At 40.9% G+C, this 18,719-nt stretch overlaps 1 protein-coding gene across 2 annotated transcripts in view; it reads right to left on the reverse strand.

Moving 5' to 3' along the window:
* Window positions 1-235: 235 nt before the first annotated feature.
* bend5 (BEN domain containing 5) overlaps window positions 236-18,719 on the reverse strand; it is a 38,419-nt gene continuing 19,935 nt past the window's right edge. For both annotated transcript variants that reach the window (XM_034080218.2, XM_034080219.2), the window contains exons 5-6: window positions 14,046-14,259; window positions 236-6,054 (exon numbers count right to left, since the gene is read on the reverse strand). In XM_034080218.2, coding sequence (XP_033936109.1) covers window positions 5,858-6,054; window positions 14,046-14,259 — 411 coding nt within the window. In that variant the 3' untranslated portion in view covers window positions 236-5,857. The remainder of the gene's footprint in view (window positions 6,055-14,045; window positions 14,260-18,719) is intronic.

Below are 18,719 nucleotides of genomic sequence, written 5' to 3' on the forward strand. Positions count from 1 at the left end.
GAAGAGGCATCCAAACAGTGTTACATACAGTATTACGCTCCAGATGTATAAAAGCAAAGGCAAACCGACTCAGACAGTTTCTTCCCCAGAGCCATCCTGGCCCTGAACTCTCGCAAAAGGAAACGAACCAACAAACATGAATATCGTGTTCGCTTTTAATCTTTCCAACACGAGTCGTCCTCGAGGAAAAGAACACGAGACAGGAAAGACAAATAAGACAAGAGGTTTGTGCTGATAGAATAAAAGTCTGGATTTATTTCTGTTTTACATGAAACAGGTGTTCCTGAATGCAGCGAGAGAAAAACACAGAACGGGATGCGAAGCGTCAGAGTTGCTCGCATAGCAGAGGTGTGGCCGGTTTAGCAAAGACGCGTACATCTCTGCCGTCTTCTGTAGATGCAGGGTTCGCCTCTGGGAGGGAGAGTCTGGAAATTCTTTTCACATTATCAAACCAACTGGAAACACTGCATACAGTAATAACCCTGTATTTCCCTACTAACGCAGTTCCACTACAGACAGGTTTAACCCCGAGCAGCCCTGTAAAGCTCAGCGTCATTCAACTCCACGAGTGTGAACATGTGAGTCATAGTTCAGTTTAGATTTGTCATGTCGCCATTGTCCCATTTGATTCGATCCCAGACGCTTTCAGAGGTGTGCACGCTCTCCAGTTGAGGTGCCAGGTGCTTTACGGACTCGACACCTGCATAGGAATTCAAGTACACACGAAACTCTCTGGGTCGAATTCCCCGGAGCAAAGCTGAGAATTGAACCTTTTGTGAAACAGTCCAACGGATGGCTTAAGTGCTTCCATGAAAACCAACGGGGTTTGTATTTTGAACACACACAGCTCACAGTAGAGAGGAGTTGCCCCGCACATTACATGTTCGCAGACATGGTCAAACAAAAAAAGAAAAACACATATATACAGACGGACAGGTAGAGCAACCCCAACACTTTGGCGCAGAAAGGATTCCATTGGTGCACAGGGTATACGATATAATGCATTTTATTTTTATTTAGTAATGGCAACGCTATGGTTGAGTGTACATCAGACAGTCAGAAAGATACAGTTTCCTCAAAATAACCAATAATACTCGATGTAAGCTGAAACTCCCCAAAACTCTTGTTCCACGAAGACTCATCGATGTTTCAACACATATTTAACAACTTTTTGAACAAGCTGTGCGCATTATTTCTGTTTTCTAACCCTAGTCGACCGACCAATGGAATCCAGTTTCTGTAAAAACTTCACATTGAAACAGATCGAGGTTTTTCGGAGGACTTCTTCTTCTACTGCAACTGAGATTTCCTTTAATGACAACCTGGCAAACAACCAGTGAACAGTGGTATCCTTTCAAATGTATCGGTCGGTAATCTAATAATCATGTGTCCTAGTGAAACCTGAACTAACCAGTAAAAATGCATATTTCTGAAAATACAACAAAGTAGTATTGGTGGGTGCAGGAAGCAGATGCATCCATGGAAAACCAGCAAGTTCTGAGGTCCGTCTGAAACTCCCCGCTGAGGATATACTCACTATCTACAATATTTGGATGGATAGCATATAGTCGATACAGTAAAAGCGAGGGTTATCATTTAGCGAAATATTTTGGCTTTGAATTTGATTAGCTGAGGGCGGTAGTAGCGGTTGACCCACCTGAATAAAACATAGCCGTATGAGGATAAAAACAGCACCATTTGAGGTCCGACAGACAGATCAGAACCGTTTGCTGGTAGCACCGTCAACCAGTACAAATCTCAGAACGCGATACAGACGGAACACAACCACCGATCAACTGCACGACATAGCAACGATATATATTCGGAGACGACCCGTCACGCAGACACCCTTCAGCAGCATCTTAAAGCAGGTAGTAAAACTGATTTCTCCTACGAATGATATTGTGTACCGAGGTGTTTTATATGCTGTACATGTTGAGAGGTATAGCTATTCCTATTTTATTTTTTAATACACACACAAAGTTTTACAGTCACGGACAAACATACACCAGAGTAACAATGAGGTAGGACGGTGAAGTTAGATGAAGTAGAACCGGTTTGTGGGTTGTATACAAAGTTATTGATACCTTAAGAAAAATATAGGCCTGACAATGTGTGTACTCCGTTAAGGGAAGTCTGACGTTGCACCCGAGGCTCAGACGGTAATGTTTTGTGTACTTAGTTGTGAAAACTGCTAATTCGCACCGTTTATCTCGTCTCACACAGTGAAGTTTATTCCCCCGCCGCTCGATTTAGAAAGCGACATAAAGCTTCTGAAGCTTTGACAAGCAACATAAGCCAAGAGATGAGGACGGGATTTCACGATTATCTCGATTTAAAATCCAGTCCGTGTAGATGAGTAAGGAACGAGAGGCGGCACGGGGAGAGGATCACGGAGCCAGAGAGGTCTCCCACCCTACCGCTACTCGAGTGTGACAGTGAGAGTACTGGAAGGTGATGTGTGTCTCCGAGCCGAAATCATCAATTCAACTCTGTGCCCGGTCGTGTTCTGGTGCACGTTACTAAATACGCTGCTACGACCCAAACTGCTGCTCTGCAAGTGCTAGATTGGCCTTGCCATCACAGATTAAGCCAAATCTGGGTTAAAACACACAGTACGTCCAATACGGCTTTCATCCACGAAAGACGGTTTCAGTTAAAGGATTAGGGCTTAATCGCGCTCCAGGAAACCAGCCTTCGAACAGAAGTTAGCATTTCAGAAGCTCTATTAACGCTCCACTTTAAAGCATTATGTTTAAGCCACGCCCCCTTTTGGCATCAAACAACAACGAAACACAAACACAACACAACGTGTCAGAGTTTCAGCACGGTTGCTTCGCACAGCAGAAATATTTTCTTTTAAACCCGCATGTATTTCAAATACACGCAAGCGCACATACTTTGTACAGGGAACACAAAAAGAAAGGGTTTTTTTTAGGAACAAAAAAAAGATAACGTCACCAATTTGGTGTCTTAATATTCACGAGGCTCTGTCGCCTCGGCATGGGCCATCTTTTGTGCAAACCGTCGCTGATTCCTCCGTCAGCACCCCCCCCCCCTTCTTTAGCTTGATCTCAGCATTCAGTACTTTGGCTTACAATCACCGCTCATTTGTAAAAAATACACAATTATCTCTGTACAAGTCATATCTATGCGACACCAGCATCTTCACACGTTAAGTTAAAGCACACATTCCAGTCAGCTTGCACATTTCAGAGGCTAATATCTTTGACTTTTTGTTCACGAGGCTGTGATGGGGTTTTAAAAAATCCAGTTTCAACACTTGTAGAAATCTAGTTTTCTTAACACCCCGACTAAGTAACTAAATATTGAGAAGAAGTCGTTTAATTACTTTTGTTTTGAAGCATTGGTATATCGGGGTAATATCTGAATCGCATCTGGCCATAAAAACAAAATGCTTTAAGGTGCTTTATGATAATACAATGATTGTTGGGCTTTATCTATAGATATTTAGAAAAAGGAAAGTACATTTCTTTAAGATTTAAGATTTAAGAAATTGCCCAAAAGTTTAAAGTGCATTCAATGTAAGATCTAACGACTGAATCTCAATTGAACCGTATCAGCTCTCACCCGTCTGTGGCAGATCATCGATGAGGATACGTACGTATTGGACTCTGTTTAAGGGAAGCTTCGTCTCTCTTGTGCCACGGAGATAACTTTGGCTAAGATATATATTTTTCACGTGTTCGTAGATTCCTACCGATCGACCTTTGGATACAACATCAAGCTTAAAGCCAACAATTCATATGGAAAAATATATATAAAAAAGAAACATCAGGTAACATGGAATAAAACATCAGAGAAACCAACACATGACCAGAACCTTAACAACTGCAATATGTACGATGATTAGAAACTGAAATATCCATGTTTAAAAAATAGAATATGTACACTGAAATACGTCCAGAACAAAAAGGTCGCTTAACAAAAAGGCTGATCTTGAAAAAACATGATAGACGGAAATAAACGGAAGGAGAGTGTGGAGGAGAGGAGGAGAAGGCTTGACGGGCAGCGCTGCAGCAGATTCACAGTTAGCTACAGTCGAGATTTCAATCTGCAGCGTTTAGTTCCAGCCCGCAGACCGCCACGCAAACCACTTTGGATCCAAACAAGAAAAACAAGTGGAGAGAGGAACGGAGGAAATACGAGGACAGTTTCAAAGTTTTGACGGAAACTGTCGCTGGAGCGACCTTAACTTTGTTCCCCGGTGGCGTGGCTATAAAAAGAGAGACGGGTTATTATGGGGAGCCTTCAGATAGTCCTTCAGACAGCTTTACCCTCCGCTAACACCGCGTCCACGTCACTGTGAGCCGAGCCCCCTCCGTTAAGGGTCCCCTGTCATACTGCTTCTCATCAGGTCCCAGATATATCCAAAGCCTGTCTCTGATTGGCTGAAACACCAAGGGCTGATTCTCTGTCTGGAAATAAGGACTCCCCACTCAATGGTGCTCTAGGAGGAGATCCAGGTGATAGGTCGGGGGCGGGGTTACCTTGGTTGCTGATTGGCTAACGGTTACTCAAGCCAAAAATCGAGAGAGAATCCTGAAACGCCTCTGAGCAAAGCCTCCTAAGGGTGCCCCGAACCAGGCTAAAGACTAAGGGGGCCCGTGCCTTTGAGGCGGCGGCCCCAAGGCTTTGGAACAAACTCGCCCAAATAATAAAAACCTCGGCCTCAATAGAGATGTTTAAGGGGCGGTTAAAGACCCACCTCCTCCGACAGGCCTTTGGGTCGTCGGAGGAGGTGAGTTAGTGGCTGTCTTCTTTTTTTCTTTTTTTATTATGGGTGTTTTGTCGTATGTTTCATCCGATGTATTACCTGCTGCCGTGTTATGCCTTTAATTCTACATTTTATAGTTGTATTGTGAATTGTGTCCTGTACTGTAAAGCACTTTGTACATCCGTGCTATATAAATAAAGTTTAGAGTGTCTTTACACAGAGGGGACACATGTTGATGAAGTGGATTTTGCACAACAGGTGACCTTCAACTAAAGAGGGGAGGCGGCGCGTAGCTGACGGTGTGAATCGCCCAGTAAGTAGTACCTCGTAGCCAGCCAGCCACCTCTCACATTCTCACAGCAAAGTGCAGGTGAAGCTCCGTCGCTTCAGCTATACATTTACAATCACAGCTTACTAGAAAACCCGGAGGCATGGCGGCCCCCGGTGATTGCCAAATCCATTTAAGGCCTTTTCTAGGCATCAGCGTGCCTGTACCGCGACGACTCGTTAAACAGTCACATCGTCTCAAAGCGACTCGACAACATCCCGCCCGAACCTTCCTCCTTGATTGCAAAACCCTAAAACGTAAAAAAACTAATATAGACCGATGCTATCCATCTAATCTCGGCAAGTCGTCTTTTTAATAAACGGACCTGCAGCTGAGGGGCGCACACACTTATGATTAATCTCTTGGAGCAACAGAATCTCCGTTGCAAAATACAATATGGCTGTTTTCAGTTCAGACGTGTAGGAAGTACCACCAGCATCCCGTCAGTAGTCACCAACACATCCACAAGTTCTAACGCATCATCTTCACAGCATCCCATATACTATATCCAGGGAAATAAACCTCTTACTTTTTAAAAGTTTAAAGCACTCAAAGCTATGTTCTGACACAGAACAATAAATCAATTTAACGGTTACGTCTAATCTCTCCGTTTGACACGATAGTGAACCGTGTCTCGGTACCAGTCCCACTGCTTATAAAACACTCCAACACGCCTCTCGCTGCGGGGTAAAGCTGTCTGAAGCCTGGGCGCTTTGAAGGGGGTTCTCTTAACAACGACTAATCCAACGTGTGAAATAAAAATAACTCCGGAAAGCGGGACACACATCGCCCTACATCCCGTCGTAGGTGAAGCTCTCCACCTTCACAGTCTGTCTGATGAGCAGCTTGGACTCCCGCCGCTCCTCGTTCTTGATGGACTTGTTGATGTCCATGATCTTTTCACAAATGTATTTGTTCACTTTGGACAGTCGTTGCGTGATCTCCGCGCTGTCGGCGGTCTCTTGAGACACTCGGTCGTAGAGACACTCTGTGGGAGGAGCCAGAGAGAGTTAAACATCATATTTTATGGGTTTTTGTTGTATTTCTGTGCAGTTAGAATATAATGTACATACTTTGTGACTCCAAAATACAGGATAACATTCTTTCTGTCTGATTTCAATGAATCAAAAATATTATTAAAATTAATAATAATGCATTTAAGTAAAATTCAAAAAAACTTTATTTAAAAAACACACTTAAAATATAAAAAACACAAAATTAATTACAGATTAAAAGCGAAAAATTACAAAAAATTGTGATATCGTGTAAAATCCAAATCTCAGTTAAAGCTACATTTGGTTTTAGAACAGCTTCAAATATAATTTTATATTTAATATCGTGCTTATTCAGTATCCTATAAACTCAATAAGAAATCCTTATTCAGCAAATACCCTCCTAAAAAAAATCTAACTGATTTAATAAACGAACATTTTAATATATTTTTCGATGATAATTCAATTATAATATCACAAAGCATATCGTCAAAATAATCACAATTAGTTATTGTTCCCAAATTGTGCAGCCGTACTAGTATCTAACAAATATAACTCCATGACTTAAAGGCTGTCTGAAAAAAGGGAATCATGTTTCTGTTCCTGAAGTTTTCCGCCTCGTCTCAGTTTACTAAGAATTCCTCAGAGCGGAGATTGATCTCCTGTTTTAGTGTAAAGCCAGGCGGAGGTGGGAAGTAGAAGAGTACAAGTACTTTGTTGCTGTACTTAAGCACATGTTTCTGGTTTCAGTACTTTACTCCACTACTTATTTTTCTGACCTCTTTTTACTTTGACTTCTTACATGTTGAACTCAAATACCTGTACTTTCTACTTCTTACATGTTGAACTCAAATACCTGTACTTTCTACTTCTCTCATGTTGAACTCAAATACCTGTACTTTCTACTTCTCTCATGTTGAACTCAAATACCTGTACTTTCTACTTCTTACATGTTGAACACAAATACCTGTACTTTCTACTTCTTACATGTTGAACTCAAATACCTGTACTTTCTACTTCTTACATGTTGAACCCAAATACCTGTACTTTCTACTTCTTACATGTTGAACCCAAATACCTGTACTTTCTACTTCTTACATGTTGAACCCAAATACCTGTACTTTCTACTTCTTACATGTTGAACCCAAATACCTGTACTTTCTACTTCTTACATGTTGAACCCAAATACCTGTACTTTCTATTCTTACATGTTGAACCCAAATACCTGTACTTTCTACTTCTCACATGTTGAACCCAAATGCCTGTACTTTCTACTTCTTACATGTTGAACCCAAATACCTGTACTTTCTACTTCTTACATGTTGAACACAAATACCTGTACTTTCTACTTCTTACATGTTGAACCCAAATACCTGTACTTTCTACTTCTTACATGTTGAACCCAAATACCTGTACTTTCTACTTCTTACATGTTGAACCCAAATACCTGTACTTTCTACTTCTTACATGTTGAACCCAAATACCTGTACTTTCTACTTCTTACATGTTGAACCCAAATACCTGTACTTTCTACTTCTTACATGTTGAACCCAAATACCTGTACTTTCTACTTCTTACATGTTGAACCCAAATACCTGTACTTTCTACTTCTCTCATGTTGAACACAAATACCTGTACTTTCTACTTCTTACATGTTGAACCCAAATACCTGTACTTTCTACTTCTTACATGTTGAACCCAAATACCTGTACTTTCTACTTCTCTCATGTTGAACACAAATACCTGTACTTTCTACTTCTTACATGTTGAACTCAAATACCTGTACTTTCTACTTCTTACATGTTGAACACAAATACCTGTACTTTCTACTTCTTACATGTTGAACCCAAATACCTGTACTTTCTACTTCTTACATGTTGAACTCAAATACCTGTACTTTCTACTTCTTACATGTTGAAACCAAATACCTGTACTTTCTACTTCTTACATGTTGAACACAAATACCTGTACTTTCTACTTCTCTCATGTTGAACATAAATACCTGTACTTTCTACTTCTCTCATGTTGAACACAAATACCTGTACTTTCTACTTCTTACATGTTGAACTCAAATACCTGTCCTTTCTACTTCTCTCATGTTGAACTCAAATACCTGTACTTTCTACTTCTTACATGTTGAACCCAAATACCTGTACTTTCTACTTCTTACATGTTGAACTCAAATACCTGTACTTTCTACTTCTTACATGTTGAACTCAAATACCTGTACTTTCTACTTCTTACATGTTGAACTCAAATACCTGTACTTTCTACTTCTTACATGTTGAACCCAAATACCTGTACTTTCTACTTCTTACATGTTGAACTCAAATACCTGTACTTTCTACTTCTTACATGTTGAACACAAATACCTGTACTTTCTACTTCTTACATGTTGAACTCAAATACCTGTACTTTCTACTTCTCTCATGTTGAACACAAATACCTGTACTTTCTACTTCTTACACTTTGAACACAAACACCTGTACTTTCTACTTCTTACACTTTGAACACAAACACCTGTACTTTCTACTTCTTACACTTTGAACACAAATACCTGTACTTTCTACTTCTTACATGTTGAACTCAAATACCTGTACTTTCTACTTCTTACATGTTGAACTCAAATACCTGTACTTTCTACTTCTTACATGTTGAACACAAATACCTGTACTTTCTACTTCTTACATGTTGAACACAAATACCTGTACTTTCTACTTCTTACATGTTGAACTCAAATACCTGTACTTTCTACTTCTCACATGTTGAACCCAAATACCTGTACTTTCTACTTCTTACATGTTGAACTCAAATACCTGTACTTTCTACTTCTCACATGTTGAACTCAAATACCTGTACTTTCTACTTCTCTCATGTTGAACTCAAATACCTGAACTTTCTACTTCTTACATGTTGAACCCAAATACCTGTACTTTCTACTTCTTACATGTTGAACTCAAATACCTGTACTTTCTACTTCTTACATGTTGAACCCAAATACCTGTACTTTCTACTTCTTACATGTTGAACTCAAATACCTGTACTTTCTACTTCTTACATGTTGAACCCAAATACCTGTACTTTCTACTTCTCTCATGTTGAACCCAAATACCTGTACTTTCTACTTCTTACATGTTGAACCCAAATACCTGTACTTTCTACTTCTTACATGTTGAACTCAAATACCTGTACTTTCTACTTCTCACATGTTGAACTCAAATACCTGTACTTTCTACTTCTCACATGTTGAACCCAAATACCTGTACTTTCTACTTCTTACATGTTGAACTCAAATACCTGTACTTTCTACTTCTTACATGTTGAACCCAAATACCTGTACTTTCTACTTCTTACATGTTGAACTCAAATACCTGTACTTTCTACTTCTTACATGTTGAACCCAAATACCTGTACTTTCTACTTCTTACATGTTGAACTCAAATACCTGTACTTTCTACTTCTTACATGTTGAACTCAAATACCTGTACTTTCTACTTCTTACATGTTGAACTCAAATACCTGTACTTTCTACTTCTTACATGTTGAACTCAAATACCTGTACTTTCTACTTCTCACATGTTGAACTCAAATACCTGTACTTTCTACTTCTCACATGTTGAACCCAAATACCTGTACTTTCTACTTCTCACATGTTGAACTCAAATACCTGTACTTTCTACTTCTCACATGTTGAACTCAAATACCTGTACTTTCTACTTCTCTCATGTTGAACTCAAATACCTGTACTTTCTACTTCTTACATGTTGAACCCAAATACCTGTACTTTCTACTTCTTACATGTTGAACTCAAATACCTGTACTTTCTACTTCTCTCATGTTGAACTCAAATACCTGTACTTTCTACTTCTTACATGTTGAACCCAAATACCTGTACTTCCTACTTCTTACATGTTGAACACAAATACCTGTACTTTCTACTTCTCACATGTTGACCTCAAATAACTGTACTTTCTACTTCTTACATGTTGAACCCAAATACCTGTACTTTCTACTTCTTACATGTTGAACCCAAATACCTGTACTTTCTACTTCTTACATGTTGAACTCAAATACCTGTACTTTCTACTTCTTACATGTTGAACTCAAATACCTGTACTTTCTACTTCTCACATGTTGAACTCAAATACCTGTACTTTCTACTTCTCACATGTTGAACTCAAATACCTGTACTTTCTACTTCTCACATGTTGAACTCAAATACCTGTACTTTCTACTTCTCTCATGTTGAACTCAAATACCTGTACTTTCTACTTCTTACATGTTGAACTCAAATACCTGTACTTTCTACTTCTTACATGTTGAACCCAAATACCTGTACTTTCTACTTCTTACATGTTGAACTCAAATACCTGTACTTTCTACTTCTTACATGTTGAACCCAAATACCTGTACTTTCTACTTCTTACATGTTGAACCCAAATACCTGTACTTTCTACTTCTTACATGTTGAACTCAAATACCTGTACTTTCTACTTCTTACATGTTGAACTCAAATACCTGTACTTTCTACTTCTTACATGTTGAACTCAAATACCTGTACTTTCTACTTCTCTCATGTTGAACACAAATACCTGTACTTTCTACTTCTTACATGTTGAACCCAAATACCTGTACTTTCTACTTCTTACATGTTGAACTCAAATACCTGTACTTTCTACTTCTTACATGTTGAACCCAAATACCTGTACTTTCTACTTCTTACATGTTGAACCCAAATACCTGTACTTTCTACTTCTTACATGTTGAACTCAAATACCTGTACTTTCTACTTCTTACATGTTGAACTCAAATACCTGTACTTTCTACTTCTTACATGTTGAACTCAAATACCTGTACTTTCTACTTCTCTCATGTTGAACACAAATACCTGTACTTTCTACTTCTTACATGTTGAACCCAAATACCTGTACTTTCTACTTCTTACATGTTGAACTCAAATACCTGTACTTTCTACTTCTTACATGTTGAACTCAAATACCTGTACTTTCTACTTCTTACATGTTGAACTCAAATACCTGTACTTTCTACTTCTTACATGTTGACCTCAAATACCTGTACTTTCTACTTCTTACATGTTGAACCCAAATACCTGTACTTTCTACTTCTTACATGTTGACCTCAAATACCTGTACTTTCTACTTCTTACATGTTGAACCCAAATACCTGTACTTTCTACTTCTCACATGTTGAACTCAAATACCTGTACTTTCTACTTCTTACATTTCCCAAACAGCTGGTTCCTTTAGTCTGAATGTGTGTTTGGTGCGTGATCATTATTGTCGAGACGAAAGTCAATATGAAATAATATCTGTGAAAAACGGACTGAGAAATAATTATGTGTTTTCGTTTAGAGTATTATTATTATTATTATAAGTATTGTTCAATACCAAGAGAGGGTATTCGTTTTATTTTGGACCAAGGCTACCTTTTATAAGTGAGCTGTATTGAAAAAAATATGAATGCCGCTTGTACTTTGTGTTTTGAAGGTTTTCAACCTGATGAATTCTTGGAGCCGTCTTAAATAAATAAAGACAACAAGAACAACATTCGAGTTGTCCAAGCGTCCTCTGTTGCCCTCCAGCCTCTCAAGTCAGGCTGAATCACTGATACAGGCCAAAACTCTGAAGGACTCGACAGTTATTCTTTAGAGTCATTGCGCGCCTATTGATTTGAACACGATGGGTACTTTTTACTTTTTACTGAAGTACACTTCAAAGCCTCTTTACTTTGACTTGAGTAAAGAAGTTTAGTCAGTACTTCTACTTTTACCAGAGTATCTTTAAACACGAGTATCTGTACTTCTACCTGAGTAAAGGATGTGTGTACTTCTACCTGAGTAAAGGATGTGTGTACTTCTACCTGAGTAAAGGATGTGTGTACTTCTACCTGAGTAAAGGATGTGTGTACTTCTACCTGAGTAAAGGATGTGTGTACTTCAACTTGAGTAAAGGATGTGTGTACTTCTACCTGAGTAAAGGATGTGTGTACTTCTACCTGAGTAAAGGATGTGTGTACTTCTACCTGAGTAAAGGATGTGTGTACTTCTACCTGAGTAAAGGATGTGTGTACTTCTACCTGAGTAAAGGATGTGTGTACTTCTACCTGAGTAAAGGATGTGTGTACTTCTACCTGAGTAAAGGATGTGTGTACTTCTACTTGAGTAAAGGATGTGTGTACTTCTACCTGAGTAAAGGATGTGTGTACTTCTACTTGAGTAAAGGATGTGTGTACTTCTACTCGAGTAAAGGATGTGTGTACTTCTACCTGAGTAAAGGATGTGTGTACTTCTACCTGAGTAAAGGATGTGTGTACTTCTACCTGAGTAAAGGATGTGTGTACTTCTACCTGAGTAAAGGATGTGTGTACTTCTACTTTAGTAAAGGATGTGTGAACTTCTACCTGAGTAAAGGATGTGTGTACTTCTACCTGAGTAAAGCATGTGTGTACTTCTACTCGAGTAAAGGATGTGTGTACTTCTACCTGAGTAAAGGATGTGTGTACTTCTACCTGAGTAAAGGATGTGTGTACTTCTACCTGAGTAAAGGATGTGTGTACTTCTACCTGAGTAAAGGATGTGTGTACTAAAGGATGTGTGTACTTCTACCTTAGTAAAGGATGTGTGTACTTCTACCTGAGTAAAGGATGTGTGTACTTCTACCTGAGTAAAGGATGTGTGTACTTCAACTTGAGTAAAGGATGTGTGTACTTCTACCTGAGTAAAGGATGTGTGTACTTCTACCTGAGTAAAGGATGTGTGCACTTCTACCTGAGTAAAGGATGTGTGTACTTCTACCTGAGTAAAGGATGTGTGTACTTCTACCTGAGTAAAGGATGTGTGTACTTCTACCTGAGTAAAGGATGTGTGTACTTCTACCTGAGTAAAGGATGTGTGTACTTCTACCTGAGTAAAGGACGTGTGTACTTCTACCTGAGTAAAGGACGTGTGTACTTCTACCTGAGTAAAGGATGTGTGTACTTCTACCTGAGTAAAGGATGTGTGTACTTCTACCTGAGTAAAGGATGTGTGTACTTCTACCTGAGTAAAGGATGTGTGTACTTCTACCTGAGTAAAGGATGTGTGTACTTCTACCTGAGTAAAGGATGTGTGTACTTCTACCTGAGTAAAGGATGTGTGTACTTCTACCTGAGTAAAGGATGTGTGTACTTCTACCTGAGTAAAGGATGTGTGTACTTCTACTTGAGTAAAGGATGTGTGTACTTCTACCTGAGTAAAGGATGTGTGTACTTCTACCTGAGTAAAGCATGTGTGTACTTCTACTCGAGTAAAGGATGTGTGTACTTCTACCTGAGTAAAGGATGTGTGTACTTCTACCTGAGTAAAGGATGTGTGTACTTCTACCTGAGTAAAGGATGCGTGTACTTCTACCTGAGTAAAGGATGTGTGTACTTCTACCTGAGTAAAGCATGTGTGTACTTCTACTCGAGTAAAGGATGTGTGTACTTCTACCTGAGTAAAGGATGTGTGTACTTCTACCTGAGTAAAGGATGTGTGTACTTCTACCTGAGTAAAGGATGTGTGTACTTCTACCTGAGTAAAGGATGTGTGTACTAAAGGATGTGTGTACTTCTACCTGAGTAAAGGATGTGTGTACTTCAACTTGAGTAAAGGATGTGTGAACTTCTACCTGAGTAAAGGATGTGTGTACTTCTACCTGAGTAAAGGATGTGTGTACTTCAACTTTAGTAAAGGATGTGTGAACTTCTACCTGAGTAAAGGATGTGTGTACTTCTACCCGAGTAAAGGATGTGTGTACTTCAACTTTAGTAAAGGATGTGTGAACTTCTACCTGAGTAAAGGATGTGTGTACTTCTACCTGAGTAAAGGATGTGTGTACTTCAACTTTAGTAAAGGATGTGTGAACTTCTACCTGAGTAAAGGATGTGTGTACTTCTACCTGAGTAAAGGATGTGTGTACTTCTGCCATCTCTAAAGCCGGTCTCTTACCTCTGACGATCTTCAGTTTGCTCGGGGACAGCGGGGGTTTGGGCAGCGCGTCTTTCTTCTTCTTCGTGGCCACTCCCGTGACGCTGCGGTTCTTCAGGGTCTCTGTTCCCCAGATCATGACTGCCAGGTTCTTTGTGAACTTGGAGTCTCCCTGGGTGCGCTGCAGCTGGTGCCACTTCTCCTCCTCCACCCAGATCCCTCCGCCAAGGTGTACCTGCAGAGCACACCACCTTTAAAAACACGTGCAACCACATTCTGCTGCGAGTGTCGTCGGCACGGCGCCAGGCGATTTAAAAGGTCTAACGCAGGGGGGTACAAACTCTTTTCCCCGAGGGCCACATACAGAAAAATATACGAAGGGCCGGGCCGCCCACTAGAGGAGAGGTTTATCGCCTCGTAAGTTCAGTTGAAAGTCAAATCAATTATGCTGATTACTTGAATATGCTTTAAGAAACAAACCAGCTCTCTACAGCAGCCACGGTCTGACCGCACGGGAGAGTTCAATTCTGGAGCGCCTCTCTCTCGTTAGCCGTGAACTGGTTTCGAGTAATCAACGTATTTGAGAAGATAGCCTAAACAGTTACTTGACACCTGTGGCCTCGAAGATTTCACACCTTGGACACCGAGAAGGAAGCGTCCCGGTGCACCCACAGCAGCAGACCATCTGTGACCTCGGGTTGCCCGGTCACAGAACGGGAACAACAACATTATGGCTGAAGCAGCCTGTGACTCCGCCACACACACACACACACACACACACACACACACACACACACACACACACACACAACACACACACACACACACACACACACACACCCACACACACAACACACACACACACACACACACACACACACACACACACACACACACACACACACACACAACACACACACACACACACACACACACACACACCACACACACACAACACCACACACACACACACACACACAACACACACACACACACACACACACACACACACACACACACACAACACACACACACACACACACACACACACACACAACACACACACACACACACACACACACACACACACACACACACACACACACACACACACACACACACACACACACACACACACACAGTGGACTGTGTGGACTGTGTCACTCTGAAGAATGTTGCAGAGAAGGCAGCAGCTGGGACGTGTTTGGGAGTTGGTTGCAGAGAAGAACAGCCAGAACACGTTTACTCTGAATGAGTGATGGACGGCCTGTTTGTGGATTTTATTTTGTTGTCTAACTTGCGCTGGTTCGCTATTTTTTTTTGTTGCGGATATAAATAAAGTGTTTTTGGAGCTTAAACAAGCGACTAAGCCATGTATCGAATGGACGAATTGAACCCCGTCACACAGCCTCTCTCCTTAAAGGAGAAAGCAGACGTCCGGGTTGGTCCTGCACGACATGTCTAGGAGTCGAGGACAATTATTTCCCCCAACAGGTTTCATTTATTTTGTTGGCAGCTCATTCCTTAAAACAGAAGCTTCAGATTGATTATAGGAAGGGGAAACATGAAGGGTATATTTCACGCTTGTTATACAAATAAGTCATTGGGCTTTTTTCTTATCAAGTTAGATTTGTTAGGAAATGTAATTGACTGAATTCATTCACAAAGTGGGCTTCTTAACACATGCATACTACTGTGTAATATATGTTTACATACATATTTAAGAAGTACAAGACAAGCACAAGTTTCATTTGTGGGCCGTATTTCATTATACTTTCAGAATTCGCTGAGGGCCGATTCAAAATGGTCGAATGCAGTGGTTTTCAAACTGTGGGGCGCGACCCCCTGGTGGGTCGCGGAGGTACTGCAGCGGGGTCGCGGGAAGATTTGATTATTTTCTCCTTTTAGCTTTGTGAAGCACCTTGAGAGATGAGATGTTTTTAAAGTGTGCTATATAAATCAAATGTATTATTATTATTCAATTGTAAACAAACACTGCTCGAAAATATCTCATTGGTCAGAGAGCTGTGGGCTAACGCTGCCTTACGCAACATCCTACTTGTGTGAGAGGCTTTTCTGCTGTTGCTGCCATCAAAACGAAATGCAGATCAAAGCTGAATATCTCAATCTCAAAACAGCAGCCCCGCTTTGAGAAGATCTGCGAGGGAAAGTCATTGATAAACTATGGAATAGGAATGGTAAAGTGATGTGATCGTTTGCAACCTGCAGTAGAAAAAGTAGTTCATTAATATATTTTCCTTAAAGAAATTTGAATTTAAAAATCTACTACTCAGGGAAGAAGGCCTGCTAGTTTCAATTAGGCCAAATTAATTCACAGTATCTATTACAAGCACTTTTGTTCATGTGTAATCCATAATAAAATATACAATTATAGTTGGATCTTTGTATCTTCTTATTATCAGCAGAGAAAATGTAATGTTTTTACAACAATATACAATTAATCCTACCAATATAGATGGGAACCGGGTTGGGGGGGCCCGAAAATATTTCCAATTACCCAAGTGGGACCCGACTGAAAGAGTTTGGGAACCTCTGGTCTAATGCTTCAGTAAGCTACACGCCATCAAGAAAGCTGCGACCCTCTGCGGCTGACGGTTTATTAGAGGTTCCCAGCTTTCATGAACTCAGCCCCAAAGCTATGGAACGGATACCTGCAGACATCAGGGAAGTCTTTCGTACACATGTGTACAATGTAGCCTTTTAGGAAGCAAACTCCTGCACTTTCTCAACGCATTTGAACCCGTCACCTGATTGTGACATCGTTGTACCTTTAATCGAAACTCTATGCTTCGTTCGTATGTCTTTTACCGAAGTCTTTACACTGGCTTCCTGCGTGTCAAAGAATAGATTTCTAAATACTGCTGCTGGTTTATAAAGCACTGAATGCTTTAGGCCCAAAATACAGTCTGACCTCCTGCTAAATGATGAAGCATCCAGATCTCTCAGGTCTTCAGGGACCGGTCAGCTTTCTGTCCCCAGAGTCAGAACTAAACACGGAGAAGCAGCGTTCAGTTATTATGCTCCAAGTATCTGGAACAAGCTCCCAGAAACCTGCAGGTCCGCTGCAACTCTGACTACTTTTAAATCCAGGCTGAAGACTTTTCTTTTTGTCGCTGCTTTTAATTGAACTATTCATATCTTAAACTGCACTGTAACTTTTATCCATGTACTTTTTCTTTTTAATGTTTATTTTATTAGCTTTTCTTTTTATTGACTGATTTTAAATGCCAGTGACGAAGGTGGCTTCGTCCCTATGGACTGACGGCTTCAGGCCGGGTGATAGGGCACTTTATTAGCGTGATTGCAGTATATGTTGTCTGTGGCTGAAGACGGTGTGCACCTGGTGTCCTGTGTTGTCTCCTCCCCCCTCACCTGGTGTCCTGTGTTGTCTCCTCCCCCCTCACCTGGTGTCCTGTGTTGTCTCCTCCCCCCTCACCTGGTGTCCTGTGTTGTCTCCTCCCCCCTCACCTGGTGTCCTGTGTTGTCTCCTCCCCCCTCACCTGGTGTCCTGTGTTGTCTCCTCCCCCCTCACCTGGTGTCCTGTGTTGTCTCCTCCCCCCTCACCTGGTGTCCTGTGTTGTCTCCTCCCCCCTCACCTGTGTCTTGTTGTGCTGATTAGAGTGTGTGTATGTAGGCTCCGTTTCCCTGTCTGTTGAGGGGGCTGTGTGTGTGTGTGTGCGTGTGTGTGTGTGTGTGCGCGTGTGTGCGCGCGCGTGTGTGTGTGCGTGTGTGTGTGGTGTGTGTGTGTGTGTGTGTGTGTGTGTGTGTGTGTGTGTGTGTGTGTGTGTGTGTGTGGTGTGTGTGTGTGTGTGTGTGTGTGTGTGTGTGTGTGTGTGTGTGTGTGTGTGTGTGTGTGTGTGAGATCCTTGTGGCTGCAGGATGTGTGAAAGGAGAACCGCAGGATTGAGGCGGTGAACTTTGTGCCCATGTTTTTAATAAATGTCGACGTCGGGTTATATTTGTGGACGTTCTGCCTCCTCGCTTGGTCGGGCCGCTCGACGGTCAGCTTCTCAGAGACATTCTCTTAATGTCTTTCGTTCTTTGTAAAGCGCTTTGAGTTGCCTCGTGTTGAAAAGTGCTATATACATAAACTTGCCTTGCGCTGGTATCTGTATTCTGTGTGATGTGAGTTTTCTGTGAGATGCCGATGGGAAGCACTGTGAACTGCACTTATTGTATGAAAGGTGCTATGCAAATAAAGATTAATATTATTAATACGTTCTGGCTTTTCAGCCCTCGTTGCTTTACTCTGCAACACATGCACGATTCAGACGGTGCTACCTATAAGACAGCTGTGACATATCAGCAACAATCACTCACTTGTAATGTAGTTTCTATGCCTGTAAATATGTCACAAACCATTTGAGCACACGTCTACATTTCGTCATGCAAGATTCAGACAGTACTAAGAACAGGGTTCAACTTTTTCACCAATGATTTTCAATGACCTCTCAATGACCTTTACCTAATTTTCCATGACCAAAAACAAATTACCACTGAAAATGGTTTATTTTAACATGGAACAGGAAAATAAGATCTGCATATGAAACATGTTGTGCCTCTCTAAAACAAATCAAATAGTAGGCTTACTAGCTTCTACACGCTAAGGCAACTGTAGTCAGGGAGGCAAACTCATCAGGTATGAAAAAGGTGACAAGGATCCGAGCCCCCGAC

Source organism: Pseudochaenichthys georgianus, unplaced genomic scaffold (assembly GCF_902827115.2).
Source record: "Pseudochaenichthys georgianus unplaced genomic scaffold, fPseGeo1.2 scaffold_955_arrow_ctg1, whole genome shotgun sequence".
NCBI classification, from domain to species: domain Eukaryota; kingdom Metazoa; phylum Chordata; class Actinopteri; order Perciformes; family Channichthyidae; genus Pseudochaenichthys; species Pseudochaenichthys georgianus.